Source organism: Anopheles cruzii, chromosome 3, assembly GCF_943734635.1.
Source record: "Anopheles cruzii chromosome 3, idAnoCruzAS_RS32_06, whole genome shotgun sequence".
NCBI classification, from domain to species: domain Eukaryota; kingdom Metazoa; phylum Arthropoda; class Insecta; order Diptera; family Culicidae; genus Anopheles; species Anopheles cruzii.
In genome coordinates this window covers 87,415,368-87,431,931 of record NC_069145.1, presented here as the reverse complement: position 1 = coordinate 87,431,931, position 16,564 = coordinate 87,415,368, and the positions used below count along the sequence as shown (strand labels likewise).

The following is a 16,564-nucleotide window of genomic DNA, read 5'->3' as shown; positions in this document are numbered from 1 at the left end:
CATTCACAATGCGACCCGCGTTCCGTTCGTATTCTGTTATTTTTTTGTCTTTTGTTTACAATTTCGCGTGCAACGCAAGCACATTGTCGCTGTACAGATAGTTGCCTCGCATACTGCTCATCAATCAAAGAACCATCCCGTTAGTGGAATTGTTGCACAACATTTTTACTTGCTTTTCAGCGCTATTTTTCTATTATTGGCTTGATTGATTAAACAGTTCCACGGTATATAGCGAGCTATATGATGGAGTAGAAACTAGGAAAAGGAATGCTCGTTTGTTTCGTTCTGCTGAGAGAAACAAAACCGCGTGTATATGCCGCTTTTGAGTTGTGATTAATTTAATGTTAATTTTAAATTTGTTTTCAAAGCTAAAACCTTTTCTACAGACATTCGAGGGATGTTCGAGATTCCATGGGTTAACTTTGCCTACTCTTATAACGGCACATCGTCAGAATCGAGCTGCAGGTGGTGGTGTTGATGGTGATGGTTGTGGTGGATGCCCGAGTCTAACAACGACTGGTGTGAGGGCTTGTGTCAAATGTCGCTCGTTTCGTGACTATCGCCAACATAACCCTCGTCCGGACTGTCCGCCAGCGGACCAGTCAGATGCCTCAATTTAACCTGCGTGCCTCCATTTTCGTGCTCGGCTTCCTCTTCCTCTTCTCGTTGTTCCGGAATGACGTCCTTGTCCAGTTCGGATGTTTGTGCTCCGACGGAGCACTTCTTTAACTGTCCTACAGCACCACCGCCGCCAGGGCTAGCAAGTGCCGACATCGGGGATGCAAGAAGAGAAGCTGGACCACGTCCAACGCCTGGCACAGCGTTGTAGTCTGGGGGAGCCGTTCCTGGGCCGGTCATGATCGGTATGAGCTGCCCAGGGTGGAATCCGGGCAGAAAGGTGGGCCATTGTTGCGGAGGCAACGAGGAAGACTGTCCCACACAGAAGGCGGTAGCAGCAGTTGCAGCGGCGGCCGTCGCGCTCATGTAGGTTAGAGGTTGTACATCGCCTTTATACCCATCGGGGGGCGATGGGAACTGTTGGGCTTGGGAATCCTGAGCTTGGAGAACTGCGTGTGGTCCAGGGTAACCTTCGGCCGTGTACCGGACGTCCGTGGGGCCATACAACTGGTACGATTGTGATGTCCTGCTGATGAACTCTGCATCGTTCGCGTACCTGACTTTGCCCTGGCCGACCTTGGCACGATTGTGCGGTAACGTGCGGTAGTAATTAACGGTCGGCCCATTCGGGGCTGCCATCATACTCAGATCGATCGGATAGCCATTTTGATCGAGAAAACAACCCGGACTGAGGTGAATGTCCACCTGGTGTTGATAAGCCGCAAGACCTTGTTGTTGATGTTGTTGATGTTGCGGCTGCTGTAACTGATCGGTTGTGGGATTGCTGGAGTGATTGCCTCCTCGAGGGAGCGTCGCCATACCAGGGGCCACGAAGCGCGCTCCTCGTAAACCCACCGGAGGAAAGTAGGGGCCCTGTTGCTGGTAGCTTGCCTCACTACTCGCATCTTGCACACTGCTCTGCTCATCTGAGTCCTTCTCGCCTAGATCGCAGTCCATTGTGTCCGGCCGGGGACGCGTCTTGTTCTGGCCGCTCTCTGCATCGTTAATAAGGTCAGGGTTTTGGTCCTGATAGCTTCGCGCCGATGGTGGACTACAGAACTGGGCCATCGCCGTCATGTTGTTCAATACCACTTTATCCACCTGATTCGGATTCGTGTTGAGATACAGCACAATGTCTTGAGGTCCACTAACACCGTCACCCAGCCCGAGCGTTCCGTTCATTTTGGCCGCCGTCAAAGGTTCCCCGAGATCGTTTGTGATCGAAGAGCACTTCTGGTTAGCGGTACCGACCACGCACTGCCCATCGGAACCGTTGTTGGAGCGCGGCCCTTTCTTAGCATTCAGGGTCGAACGTCGAGTCCTTGCACAGCGACAGACTATCACGCAGAGGATAAGGAACAGGAGGAAGCCTATCGCAGCACTCGCACCGACTATCACGAGAAAGTATTCTTCCGAGAACGTGACCTGCTCGACGACCGGTTCCTCTTTGACGATAACATGCAACGTGTAATTTGTTTGCACGCGTCCCGCCGAATTCTCGGCCACGCAAGAGTACGTCCCGTTATCGTCGACGTTAATGTTGTAGATGAACAGCTCGCTGTGCTTCTCACCGTCCACGTCATCGATGTAGTAGTAAAGGTGCAGATTGGGCGCCAACAAACTTTCATTCAGCAGGATTTGGCCCTGGAACAGCCACGCAACGGTAGGCTCCGGAGTGGCCGCTATCCTACAGTCGAGCGAGATGTTGCGTCCCTCGGCAATCTCGCGGTAGGACGTTTCAGGAGTAACGATCGGCAGACATGCTAGGTCGTCCAGCGCCAATAACTTGACCGTCTCGCCCGCCAACCGGGACGGACCCGTGCACTTGATCTCTTCGCGCTGTGGCACATTGAAACTGTTCAGCCAGGTGTGAACGTCCGTTAGCTGACAATCACAGTGCCATCGGTTGCTCTGTAGGTTGATACCATGCAACGATGCCGGCAGAACGTGCGCTCCTCGAATGGTGGTGATGCGGTTTCCATCGAGCCGCAACCATTCGAGGTTGTCCATCCCAATGAAGGCCTCATCCTCCACGAGGTCAATATGACAGTTGCTCAACTCGAGTGTCGTCAGGTACGACAGATGCTTGAAGGCGTTCGTGCGCAACGCACGGATCGGATTGCCGCTCAGCGAGAGTCGCATCAGGGCCGAGTAGTCTTGGAACGTTTCCGTCGGTACCTCGGGCAACATGTTATCGGAGAGATCCAGCTCGACAAGATTTGTGAGCCCACGGAAAGCGCGATCGTGTATCTTTACGATCTGATTGCGTGCCAGATAGATCTTCTGCAGGTTGATTAGCTCCATCCGCTTGAAACGCTCGCTCTGCAGAATGGTAAGGCTGTTGCTGGAGAAGTTGAGCACCTGCGTGCCCGGGTCCATACCTTCCGGCAGTCGATTCAAAAACCGTCCACCACACTCGACTGACTGTTTGCCACCTTTCCACTTGCACACGCACATCTCCGCCGGGCATCCGTCCACCGCCGAACGCCCCGTGCCCCAACTGAGTAGCGCCACCACTAAGACCACCCTACTATTGCACCCCAACATACTGCTGCCTAATTGCGATGTAACGGCGTCCCGGAACACTTTCTGAATAACTCATCGACTAACCACGGGTGCACTCACATAGACGCATTCACACACTCGAACACGCACCGGAAAAGCTACTTCTGGAACCACCCAATAGGGAGCGCGTATGACGTTGGTGAGGATGTTCTCCTTGTTTCCTGCCAACTTAGCTATCTCGATTGATGTAACGATGGTCGCACTTCCGTACCTTCATGGCGTTTCACGACTATTTCTCTGGCCACTGGCTTCGGGCGATATCTCCATGCATACATTGCGCGTGTGAGCATCTGATGCACGTTTTTCAGTTACCGTAATGTTCATATTACACCGCACATGTTCGAAAATTCGCTTGTGGCACCAGGGAGAGCTCGTTAAAAGAATTGATTAACTGTTGTACGTAGCAAAATAACACAGCACTATAGCCACCACGAAACACAAAGGAAAAACACGTACAGCGGCCTGCGTTAATAGGGTCCTTCTCTCTTTCTCGGCGGACGACTGACGTTGTACAGGATACCTCTCGAACGACTGCTGACGTGACTAGCGGCCAACTACTGGTTGGTGATGATAATTTTTATTTTATTTTTGTAACCAGCCCCGCACGATAAACATTTGCTGGAACGTGCATCTCGTCACTAGTGTAGAGCAAGCTTTTTAGCTGCGGTCACCTGCTTTGGACTGTTACGAAGCGAGTATCGCGGTAATTTGTGCCCTTGGGCCCCACACTGACATTTGCGATCTGCACTGCACTAGTCTTTTGTCACGAAATGCGCGTAGCTACGCCAACAGGAAACTGGTGTCAACGCAGGTGTCAAGGCGTTGCTGCGCAACCAGCAATTGTTTCAGAATGGCAGCCAGCGGCTGAGGGGTTGTGACTTGAGCTGTGGCCAGATTGACAGATTGCTTTTCGTCCGCTTGAACTCAGTGCCAGAGGCTGCTTGATGATGATGATGTTTTGACCCGCGCCTTTCAGAATCAGGTCATCTTGGATGCTGAAAAAGAAGATAGAAAGAAGAAAAACTGAAAAGTGATAAATAAACACTACGTGCGCGACGTGATGAAGTAGGTCGATTATGGTTGTTGGTAATGGTGACTTTTCACGATTGTGGAACAACCCCTAGCCTCCATAGAAATGGGACAATGGGGACGAACATGGAAAAATGGATGCATTCCTTTTGTAGGTCGTTTCCGAAGAACGATGGGTCACGCTTTTTGGCTTGATGTCAATTTCCAAATCAATGACATAACAGCGGTTATGACTCGTCTGAATGGGGTCAACATTCGCAAATAGCTGTCCAAAATGGCAAACGCAAATACGCTTAAAAATACTGAAGGATTATTATTGTTACATCTTTGGTTCTTTATCGTAATTATTACTCAAACGCAGATCACTTCCGGATTCGGGTCAATTGATAATCGTAACAAGGTTAACTGTTAACTGTTCAACCAATAACAATCCTTTTTCTACCTGCAGAAATGGCCTATTATATACTTTGCATATACTTCAATGACATACATAACTGCATGTATTAAATTAAGTAATATGTACTAAAAGAAATAGATGTACATTATTAGTAGTAGTAGTATATTTTTTATGTTTGGTTTGGTGGTATACATAGTTAAATAGATATACTAAATCAAATAATTACTATGGGAGCTCGTATGGCACTGCTCATGATAATGTAGTTAAATTTAATTCAGATTCTTGTGTTCGTGCAAAACACAGTTCATTAGTCGCCATCAGAACGCGATTCTTCTCTCAGCATAAATCTGCGCGTTTGCCCGCAATCCCGGAAGGAGTAGATCTGATCGAAAGCTACCTGAAACCCCGTTATCGCAAGCGTACTGACTTAATCGCGCAACCCCATTATCGACATTTGCATCTGTTCGTGACGATAGGAGAATTTCCGCCACGGTGTTATTCTCGCGAGCAACCGCATTAGGCGCACGGCATCATTTAAACCTTGCATGGTGACATCGCATTTCCACTCGACACCAAAATGGAAGGGAACGCTCTGGAGGCTGTTTCGTTCTAGCAGGCACTATTGCGGGAACGACCACACGGTAACGGTGTTGAGAAACGAACGATCGAATGGGGCATGACCATCAACCTGGCCAAGCTTACAGGTACTGTTATCGATTTCAAGTGGTGGCCCGGGAACTTCATCACGACGTAACCACAGTTAGATAGAAACCTGCCATACTATTTCTGAGTTCCACTTTAGATGAAATTAAACATGTACCAGGGGTGTTCGTTGAGAATGAGACTGTTAAAAAGATGGCTGTACCTGTCGATTGGGACTTCCCAGTTTAGCGGTTCATTCATCATTACCTTATGTTGACATCAGGTAAATGATTTCAGGTCGGAAAAAAAATTATTTCGGTTTGCAACCCATTATTTAAAGGGTTAAAGTATGTCAACTTTTGTGCCTGAAAATGACGTTTTGCGGGGATTATTATTTTTCTGCTCCTCTTGAAGAAATCTGCTTCGGAATCGCACCAAATGCTTGTCGGGACTTGTGTTTGGAAGATCGCAGTGCTTTAAGAGGTTTAAAAAATTCCAAAATGGCGATTTTGACTTTACAAAAAAAAGCGTCCAAGGACTTCAAAAAACGGCCTTTTTGAAGGGACAGAAAGGTGTGGTGTTTCACAAGCTCCTAAAACCTGATGAAAATGTTAATTCCGGTCGCTACTGACAACAAATGATCAATTTGAACCATGCATTGATCGAAAACGACCAAAAAACCGTTCCTGTTTTCTGGAATGGAGGCGCCTGGTCGCCCGTGGCCTGAGGCTTCCATGTCCCCAAAAAACAAAACTGTTTCAGGATACTATCAAATCACTTGGATGGGAGCTGCTATCCCTCCCCGCGTTATTCACCAGACTTGGTTCTTTCCGAATATCATTCATTTTCATCGATGGGACTCGTATTGGCTGAGCAGCCCTTCGTTTTTCTACGAGGAAGTCGAAATGGGAAGACTAATTAGTTTACTTAAAAAGTCGAAGAATTCTTTCATCTGGGAATCCATGATTTAGCAGAGAGATAGGAGAAATGTATAGCTAGCGATGGCACATACTTTGAATAAAATAGAAAATCGCATTAAAATTTTATAAACATTTTTTGTGTGTTATAAACAGTCTCATTCTCAACGAACACCCCTGGTATGCAGGGTTAGGTTAGTTGGAGTCAAGCTTTTTCACCGACCAACCTTCAAGAATATTCTGTCTGGAGTGGCTTTCAGCATCGACACGTACCTTTAAGCAAGTAATCATTCTGAAATAAACATTGAACATCCGAAAATACTCTTCAATCGAACCGATTTCTAAACTTCGTGCCAAATATTCAAACAATTCAGTCAGTTTTCGTCAAATCATCGCCAAAGATTTTTTGTGGCATCCAAATTGCATCTTTTTAGTTTGCTAATTATTTAACTGTAGCTTTAATAACGGCCATCTTTTAGTTCTATAACAAGACATCATTAGTGTCTGTTTTAAGCATTCTGCTTTAGGCGAGAAGCTCTTTTTATTGCTAGTTGGCTTGAAGTGTTGACCAATGAAAATTGTACACTCAGGTTCACTTGCGGGTTGGCCGCAGTGTGATGCAAATGAAAAGTTCATTTTTATGTTGACACTCTATATTCCGAGACCCTATGTTCGGTTCTGAATGGGGCAACAGTGAAGGCGAGTGGCGTCGTCATTATTGCACCATCACCGCATTTCAGCTTAATCGTACCGCCTATCTTTTTGCATGGTTGGTGAGTGGTGCATGGTTGGTTGCATGGTAGCACAGGAAAGTATGCACGATAGTGCCACACTCTTTGCCTCGTCCAGGACCGCCGGAGGTGTCTTGGCGAAACGGTTCTAAGCGGAAGAAAAATGTGGAAACTTTTTTTCCTGTAGTGCGATAATCTCCTATACGCAGTATACACCAGGCTCTGAAGGATTCAGGCAGCGAAAACCTGCTTGCGTGGTGAATTAATGGTCGCTCGGAATCTGGCATATACCAGGAACGTGTAGAAGAAGCTCGTAGTTAAAAGTGATGCGTTTTCTGGGCCCTGGCCTGGGCTGGGCAGCCCCCCCACCTCCCGCGCTTGGAGTTGCAGTTTGAAAAAGTATTTTATTCACTCCTAGGTTGTCAGGCTACGATGTCCTCATCATCTCCCGACACACCTCCGCGTGACGGTCAGACGAGGATTACTCGGTGGGTGAAGAATGAATCATGTGAAAAATGGTTTGCATCTTTTGGCGGCGAGGCGACGGCAACGCGGCCATCAGCATCTTTTCGTCCTGTAAGCGACCCGTGAGCGACGAAACAAGGAACAAAAAAACTGAATATGAAAAGGATGCAAAAGAACAGAGATACACGTAAAAGGATTTCAAGAACCCTTCTCAACGTGAGAGGAGGGGCCTATGCGGTGGAAAGATTGGTGAAAAAATCCGCTGCCCATCCAAAAATGAGGAAAAACCTTCTGATGTTTGAAATGCGCCCCCAGACGGCATGTTTCTCGCTTTCCGTAACACCTACACTTGCACACCGGTGAATGCGACTGATCGTGTTTGAAAAGTGGGCTCCAGCTGGGGACCACCGCCAGGACAACCGATGTAGAGGTGATAAAAAATGACGAAAAGTAGCTCGAATGTGAGACCGATGAAAACATAGCTGCCATCGTCGTCCTCGCTCTCATCGTCGTTGTCCTCGACTATGCAGAGAATGTCGTTGCCATGTGATTTTCCAGCATTTCATTTTCCAGATTTTCATTTTTGCTGCCACGGGTTATGCTCTAGCATGTGGTGCTCCGAGCGCGCGCAGTGATTCAGATTTTGGGTTAGCTCCGCGAACGCGCGAGTGTTTCCCGGCATCCCTTACATTAGTATACAATGAGGGAATATTCTATTGGACGCCACGGTGCTTGGCTATGACAGCGTGCTTCATGAGCGGACGAATACCTGTACACCACTTTCCTCGACTGTGACCTGACCCGATCCTGGCAACCTTTATAGAAAGAATAGCAACTGCTGGAGCAAAGGATCACACTTGGTGATTTTTTTTCTCAAAAAAATGCATGTTATGCTGAAATTAAGTTCTGGTTTAGTCACGAGAATATCTACACAAGTTCCGTAACGGGATTAGTTACATTTTCATTGGGTGCCCTTAGTTGTACATACATAGTTGAACAATAATCTGAGAACTTGGATAAAGACAATTTATTTTCATAATTTTTTTTTATATATTGCCTGTTGAAAAGTTTTTGGAAAACCTTAGTCCCTCCTCTTTCGTATCCCAAACATTTTTTGAATATAGCTTTTTGCTTGAATGCAGCAACATTAAATACTCATCTGTGATGAAGTTACCAAAACTCGAAGTGGAGATCAATCACTACAACGCTAAATACAGTGCATCATGAATGCTAGGAATCGGACTATACGTTTCTCTTGTTGTTTTTTTTATTAAAAACACGCGATCCGATCACTCACCACAATTCTAAGGGGAAGCCTTTTAAAGAATGCCGTTTTTGATTCACCATTCTCTATTCTGGAGCCACTCTCAGACATTTCTTCCGCCTTCTTGCAGTGAAAACGTATCATCTATATATATAAAAGAGTACCGCGTTATTGTTATTCCTTTCAGAACTCAAGAACGGCTGAACCGATTTGGCTGAAAATTGGTGTGGAGGTAGCTTAGATCCAAGGGGGTAACATAGGATACTTTTTATAATCCGATCGCGTCACAATGAAGCCACAATACGCACAATGTGTTTTTCTCCCCCCCCGCTCCCCTTTCCCTATCCAAATAAGGTCGACGCGATCTCTCCCGCTGAGGCGGCATCGACAAACGATAGACAGAGAGCGAAACAGCACGCAATTGTCTCTCTCTTGCGTATGCTTACACTCTCTCTCACGAACGCCAAATAGTTTGGCAAATTGTCAGCGATCGCTACTCGAGTAAGAGAGCTCTGCGAGACCGCCCCGCTCTCGCAGTTCGACAATTCGACGGCTCTCATATCTCCTTTCATCCTTCGCGTCGTAAAAAAATTAACGTGCGTGGAAATAATATTGAATACATTAGTTTTAAGCACTTTCTTATTTCGATGAGTAATTTTAATCGTAGGGAAACATTTATCAGTAAGTATTTACTTAAAAATAGTGAAATTGTACCGTACAATGGTACACTACAATGGTCCATTGTACCGTACCGTGTCCAACCATTGTACCGTACCGTGTTTCATTTGAGATGGGTTCGAATGTTTGGATTTTTGTTTGTTTGGGAAAAGTAATGAAGGGTTAAATTCGTGTCAATTCCAGAAATCCTGATCTTGAGATAAATGAGGAGATACCAGCTTACAGTTAAGAATGCCAGCGCCAAAACGTGAAATGAATGACGCATATAATCGAGATGTTTGGTGCATGTTGCGAGAAGTTTTGGAGGCGCAATGATTTTAGTGTTCTCAAATTTCCGCCAAACACTGCCAGTAATTCCAAGATCAGCTGACGAAATGAAGTTCTTCTCTTCTTATTGGACAATAACCGTTGAACAGTCTTAGCCTGCACCAACCAGCGACAATGTTAATCTCTGATACTCTTTCTAAACGTTCGTTTTTACGGGCCGGGTTGTTAGTCCCGCGCCAACCCCCCTGGAACGCCGGAATCGGGAATCGAACCCATGGCCAGCTGCGATACAGGGACGAGCGTTACCGACTGCTCCTATCACCGGGGGCCCATTGCCTCTGGGGCGAAACAGAGTTCGCCGGGCCTGCTAGTATGGTCTAGATGAAATGGAAAGCATAAGCTGGTGAGCGTGTTTTCGTAAATAAAACAATAACAGAAGGCAGCACGACGAAAAGCGATATGCAGTGCTGCTTGCTACGGTGATGTTGGAAACACTTGAGTAGTGAAGTAAAGGTTTTGGAATGTTTAAAAATGTGAAGCGCGACGGAATCGATAAAAACACGAGACAACATTCAATGTTTCATACAAGGAACGGTAGAGCAATGTTCCGTTCCGTACAAGAATACGAGATCTCACACCCGACCTATAAAGGGGTTACAAGTGCCACCGACATGTATGCCATCGATCGATACAAAACGACGTCGTTCAGCGAAAGGTGTCCTGTGAAAATTCTATCAAGATTAAGGCCAGCTGCCGACAAAGAAAGGGACGATGGGCGTTTCTCTCTTTCATTCATTCATTCGGCTATGCTTTCCTTCCCAATTATGGTTCATGTGTTTTCAGAGAGCCCGCTTCTCACACACCATAGACCCATCGTAGTCATAACGTAGCCTTGTCTATTTACCGTATATTACTTCACGTTTCGACAATTTGTATGGAAATTGTTATGTTATTGAGTTCAGTACGTAGTAGCCCTCGGGTTGGAAGGGCGCCGGAAGCGTATCGTGTCGCAAGCCGTCATTGGTTGTTATATAGCGATCTGGGGTGTAGAATGCAAGAACACGACTAGGCTAGACAAAACCTATCCTCAACGATGCTGAATTGTATACCTGACCTGGCTGACTGGCTACTGGTGCCTGGCTGACGGGCTACCGAGAGTGGAATTCGGTGCCTCGACGTCGGTGGTGGTCGGCACATTGCGAATGCATTGTGAGCAGCGAGCACATCATCTGTGTGCCTGGGGGCTCATCTTTTCCCGGGGACATTTCATTTTTTTTTTCTTTACCGTTTACCTCACGGAGTATAAGTTCATTTTGGTGGTTATTGCTTCCGGATTTCTTTGCCCAATTGGAGCATATATTTCTTCCACCCACAATGTGGTCGAGCGAGATTCTTTAGGCTACGAATACCCTTGCCATAGCCAACCATCGACACTCTGTACTGCAGCAGGTACGGATTCCTGGGAGTTCCCAATTGGCGTCGCAAATCGATCGATAAAATCCCTCTTCTTTCGAATGTATCTTCGCTGGGAAGTATTTGAGGACGACCGGATCAGAGCACTGCGTTTCCAGTAGTGTCCTACAGTCGGCAAATTCGTGGATTTTTTGTTTCGATGAGGCTCACGTAATCCACCACATATAGTGCGATAATAAGACAGACAGAGCACAAACGGTTCGAGTTGACGTTGGGATCCATAAGCCGGGTTTGCGGTGAGAGATTTTTGGCGCACGATATGAATGCATTTTCTGGCCATTTCCCGGATCTAACGAGGCTTTCATCCTGCCTGGCAAACCACTGTCGGAGTAGAGAGTTTATTTTCCACTCAGCACAGCACGGTCTGGCATTAATATTATTTTTTTCACTCAATAAAATTATGTTTAAAGCATGGGAGAGGACAGCAGAGCGAATGCTACACCAGACCAACAAAACCAGCCGTGGCATGGCACACTTGCAATACGTAATCTACTTCAGACTTCGGGTGCCATTTGGGATTCGCACAGATATTTGGACTCTAGTGGAAGAGTACTTTGGCTTGAACAGGATTTTGGCAAAATACAAATGGTAATGGCTGAAATGATACTTTTTGGTTTAGGGATTCTCTGGTTATAATAAAGACAAAAAAGATCTGTAGCAAAGAAGATTTCTCTGGAGCAAATAGCATAAAACCCTGCACAGACATTCAGTACATTGAAACGTTTGTTTAAATTTTGATATTAGTAAATTTTTTTAAGTAAATTAATTTTGGAAATTTTGCGTCACTTATAAACATCTTATAGCGCCAGTCACTGACGAAAAATATAACTGTACGTATATACCACAACTTTATTGCCAAAATAATGAGCCATAACAGTCGAAAATTGACTTTGGAGTGAGCATTATTTATGAATAATCACATTATTTATGTTTCCTACACCGCGGACGTTATTTTAATTCTCAATCATTTCAAGAGGTGATAAAAGCATTTCGGATCCCAAAGCGCATCGTCGATCATCGGTGGTTCGGTATTTTATTTTTAATACGATGGAGCTACTCAGGACCGATAATGGCCGCTAAACCGTCGAAAGACGAAGGAGAAAGTTTAATCGCTGTGAAACACTTTTGTGAAACAAAAGAACGCAAACTTCAGCATTGCCCTGCCAATCATCACTACCCGCGGGATGGTGAAATACCCATTTACCAAGAGTTAACTTTTTTTTATTAAACCCATCGCGACCGCGGAAAGCCATGACTGCGCGAGCGATACGGTTGAGTTAGCCAATAATGACTAATTTTTATGCGCCATCCAGCGGAAAATGAAGCACACACCCATAGCGACGACCTCAACCGGAGTGGTCGCTACTCTCGCCCAAAACCGATCATCAAAAATCCGGGCTACGTTATCTCAATTTCCGAAGTCATCATTAATTTAACCACAGGCTACAAAATCCGATCCATGCGGTGCGGTACAGCTAAGGCAAATTAAATCGGCATGGCTGGAGGCGAGGAAGTGAGCAGCAAAACGTTAACGAAGTTTAGTTTACAACCGGCCTGAGGAGGATGAGCGAGTTTGAAAACTGGTGAAGGGCTCGATAGCAGTTCTCCGGGTTGGCTCTGCTTGCTGATCGGCTAGTTACCGGAAGTCCTCATCACTCTCCCGTGCTGTGCAGGTTCGTTGGTCGTGAGTTGATGAAGCATAAAACGGCGAGGAAATGAAAGCTAAATGCGATTTTCCTCGCTTGGTCAAACCGTCGTCGATGCTTTTCGGTTGGCAATGCTGGACCACAGTTAAACCTCAAATGGGCGTTTTCTCGCGCTTGCTCTGCACGGACTATACCAGGGAGTCGGGAAGAGAAATTACATTTCTTTAACGAGCGCATGATTTTATATAAATCTTCGATCGTTAACAATAAATGGCAATGAAGATGATGGTTTCCTCTGAGCCGCACTGCCGTGGAGAATCGATTGGTTTTCGATGCGATTTCCTGCCGCGAGCTTCATCGAGGCTAGCTCTGCACTGGAAAGCCATTTTGCCGACGGTGATAATCGCTGCAATTACCATTGTCATCAGTATCTTCATCAGCGACACTCAGACGATGTCATTTACCTCCGATATCGCTACCTGGGTGGGCTTGTGGCCCTTCTGGTTCAATGGAGGCCCCAGGGACCGAGTTCTAGTCTTCGAGAACGACATTGCTCGTGTGTTTCTCATCAATCGATTGCCCGGGCAGCACTCATGGTGCATGCGATTTGGACGTAATGGATCCCATTCGAATTCCGATCTCCCGTTGTTCATACGATTCCATGGTCCTAGAAAATGTTTTCCAGTGAAATATTGGTTGATGCTTGACAGCAATCGCTCTCTTCATCTGTCCTGTCTGGTTGGTTTGGTAAGGACACCAAAATGCTTTCAATAATCATTGGTTGGTAAAGTATTTCATCTGGTTTTTTTTCTTCTTGCTAAAACACCATGAAAAGTTGTTAAAATTTGTTTAGACAGTTCAAAGTTCAGACAAAGAAATTGTTCAAAACGTTTTGACAAAAGGATAGAATTTTTAACATGCCGAAACCATTTTTGCGAAGGGCCAAACATGTTCGGTAAGAGTTTAACATGTTTCAATAAAGCCAAAAATTAAACGGCAAACGCTGTAACTTCCCAATACTAGTTCTGTTAGTTGTATATAATGAAAATAGTGTTTAATGAATAAATGTTTTATGGAACCGAAGACAGAGGTCTGAGTTATTCCTAAAGTGGGATCGAGAATGGATTTTATTTTTATGGCGACTTAAGCACTTTGTGTTGAAGCGAGACTTCCACCGAAGTTTGCGGCAGCCACCAAAGTGTGCAGTAAACTCCCAAAGCTTTTATATCCGCTGTTCAACACCGAAATTCGTTCGTTATTATGTGCTAGAGAGAACCTAACTCTATCTTTCGTTATCAGGTTATGCGTTGATGGCAGAAACATGAACGTGCTATCGAGGAATCTCGAAACGATGAAGTAATATGATAATATTTGCTCGATGCTGTACTCGAAGTCTCATCATTTTCTATCTATGAAATGATACCCATTTCCGGCCACACCGTTCCGTGTCCAACCTGTGTGCCATCACACAGGCTACACGCTAAATAAGGCTACACGGTGAGGCTTTTAATGAAAAAGTTTGCAGTTCGCTCGGGAGTGGTTCAGCTAAAAGTTTTCCTCCACTTCATGGTGGCTATGACGGTCGGAGTGGCCCCGGAAACGGATCTGCAACAGCATTTCTGAGCCCAAATGAGCCACGTCTTGCACATCTCCGGCTATCGCGCAGGACACATATGGCGGGCTCTGTCGTATGATGGTTGCCTTTTTATGTTGAAGCATGAAACTGGGCGAGTTTGCTTCCCGGGATTTTCTGCAAACAAATCCAGTGCCTTTTTCAATCCTGCACTCCCTCGCGTTTGAGTATTCATAAAAAGAGCCATTCATTACACTTTGCAAAGTGCTTTATATTAAAAGTTTTCAAACAAGCTGAAGGTTCGCATTCGTGCAAAAAGCGAGTGATTACGTACAGAATGAACGAATTTTCATGCTTGTACTGCATTTCTCTACGCTATCGCTTTGTTAAAAAAACAATTACTTAAGGCATTAGTTCTAGCGTTTTACATGTATTTACTAATACTAATACTTTCGTTAGTAAAGTTTAATGAACGCAACCATTAGTGCTTTTTTGATACTCGTCCCGCTCACGGTTCCGCAAAGTATCGAACTATGACGCAACCAATCCAAAGGATTTGTTTTTATGGTCCTACTCCCGTATAGTAAATTCTAGCAGCAACGTTTATGGTAGCTTGTGGAACAGAAAGCAGCAAAAAATAAACTTTTGCTCATATACACGTGCCATCGTCCATATACTTGCACTTACCAGCAGCGGCCACTCTGCTACACTCTCGTCTACACGTAAAAGGCGACCTAAGTTTGGCGTTTCCGTTCCACGTCTTACGGGCTACACAACTTTTGCTTCTCTTGTGGTGGTGGTACTTTTCGTCTCTTCTTTTGTTCCAACATTTCCGGATCGTTCCAGGAAATTCTAGCAGCACGGAAAGTTGCAGTAGTAAAACAATTAGTTGGCGCTTCTGAAGGACAGCGAACGGATGCTCTACCAAATTGAACAGCAAAGAGAAGCGAATGTTTGCGTGAAAAGTAGTATGTGAAGATTCTTTTTCCTCTTTTGGGAACTCGGTAACACATAACGTAATGTTGAGCAAGTTTCAGAATATCTTGTTCGTTTTCCAAAGACTATCATATAATATGCCCGCACCATATTTTAACGACGAATAAGAGTATGTTTTAATTACTGGAGATACTGAGCAGCTTTGTGAGATCGGTAGCTCGAGATCTGTCCATTGGCACTAAAATCAATTGTTTTCGAAACAATCGTGTTTGTGCTGGCCTCTAAGCAGACGTTTGGTTGCCATTTGATACTCATCCTACGTCTCCAGAACAATGGATCGATTGTTCAGAGGACAAATGTTTTTGTTGTTTCGTCCAAGAAACAGAAAACGTAACTCCTGGGGTTGTAATGAAATGAAAGAAAAGCAAACTGGAAACGAAGCTGCGGGATTACTGTGAAAGTTACGCATGTTTGCTACTCAATGCTGAAGAGCTTCAATTAGTTTGAGCTGCCAAATGGTATCTGTTGCGGTGGGTTCGATTTGATTTAATGGCTTTAGCAGAGGTATCGACGACCCCATCATAGCCCTATCATCTCGTGGGCCACTGGGGTGGACTATACATAAGCTGTTCCCGACATCGTGCCCCCCGGCGACCATGACCCGTTCCCTCGTGGCCCAATAAATCATTTGCAATCTATGTCCGATGATTAGTGTCTGTGAAGCGTGAAAAGGAAGTCAACTGCCAGCTGGAATTGGTCATAAATCAAATCATCAAAATGGCTCCCGATGTGGGGAAAGGGGCAAGAAGTTGGCTGCAGGAAACACTCTGTCGCTCGGAGTCAATCTTGTGTCTCGTACATTGGAAGGCCAAAGCTATCAAACACACATACGGTGAATTGCTGGTTTTTCTCAGAAACGTTGGGAGCGAAGAACTACGCCATCGCCTGGTTGCAAGGAGGTGAGCGTGAACAGACTGTGAAATGGGAAATTAAATTTTTTTTCGTTTCATTTCGCTCGGTTTCATTTCCAATTTTTCCTATTCCTTCAAGGATGCAAAAAGTAAAATCGAAAAAAAACACAAACACACATAAAACCCCTTCAGTGAAAAAGTTCTTATGGAATTAGTTTTGATGTCATCCGGATAATTCACGTCCCTTTGGCGAACCGGGACGAGCTGGGCGGGTATTCTGGCAAGCAGTGTGTTTCTCGGCCTGTCGAGAGATCTGCATCGTGTGCTGGAAGTTATTTCGTTATTTATTTCACCCACAAACTTGCTACCCACACAAATCCCGGACCTCAACCATATGCGCGACCCCCATAACAGCCCAGCGGTCCCAGCAGGTTCGTGTTTGAGTGTTCAAA

At 45.5% G+C, this 16,564-nt stretch overlaps 1 protein-coding gene across 1 annotated transcript; it reads right to left on the bottom strand.

Moving 5' to 3' along the window:
• Positions 1-534: 534 nt before the first annotated feature.
• On the bottom strand, positions 535-3,165 carry LOC128271247 (uncharacterized). Its single transcript, XM_053008692.1, has one exon. The coding sequence runs from the start codon at positions 3,163-3,165 to the stop codon at positions 535-537; it is 2,631 nt and encodes an 876-aa protein (XP_052864652.1).
• Positions 3,166-16,564: the final 13,399 nt, after the last annotated feature.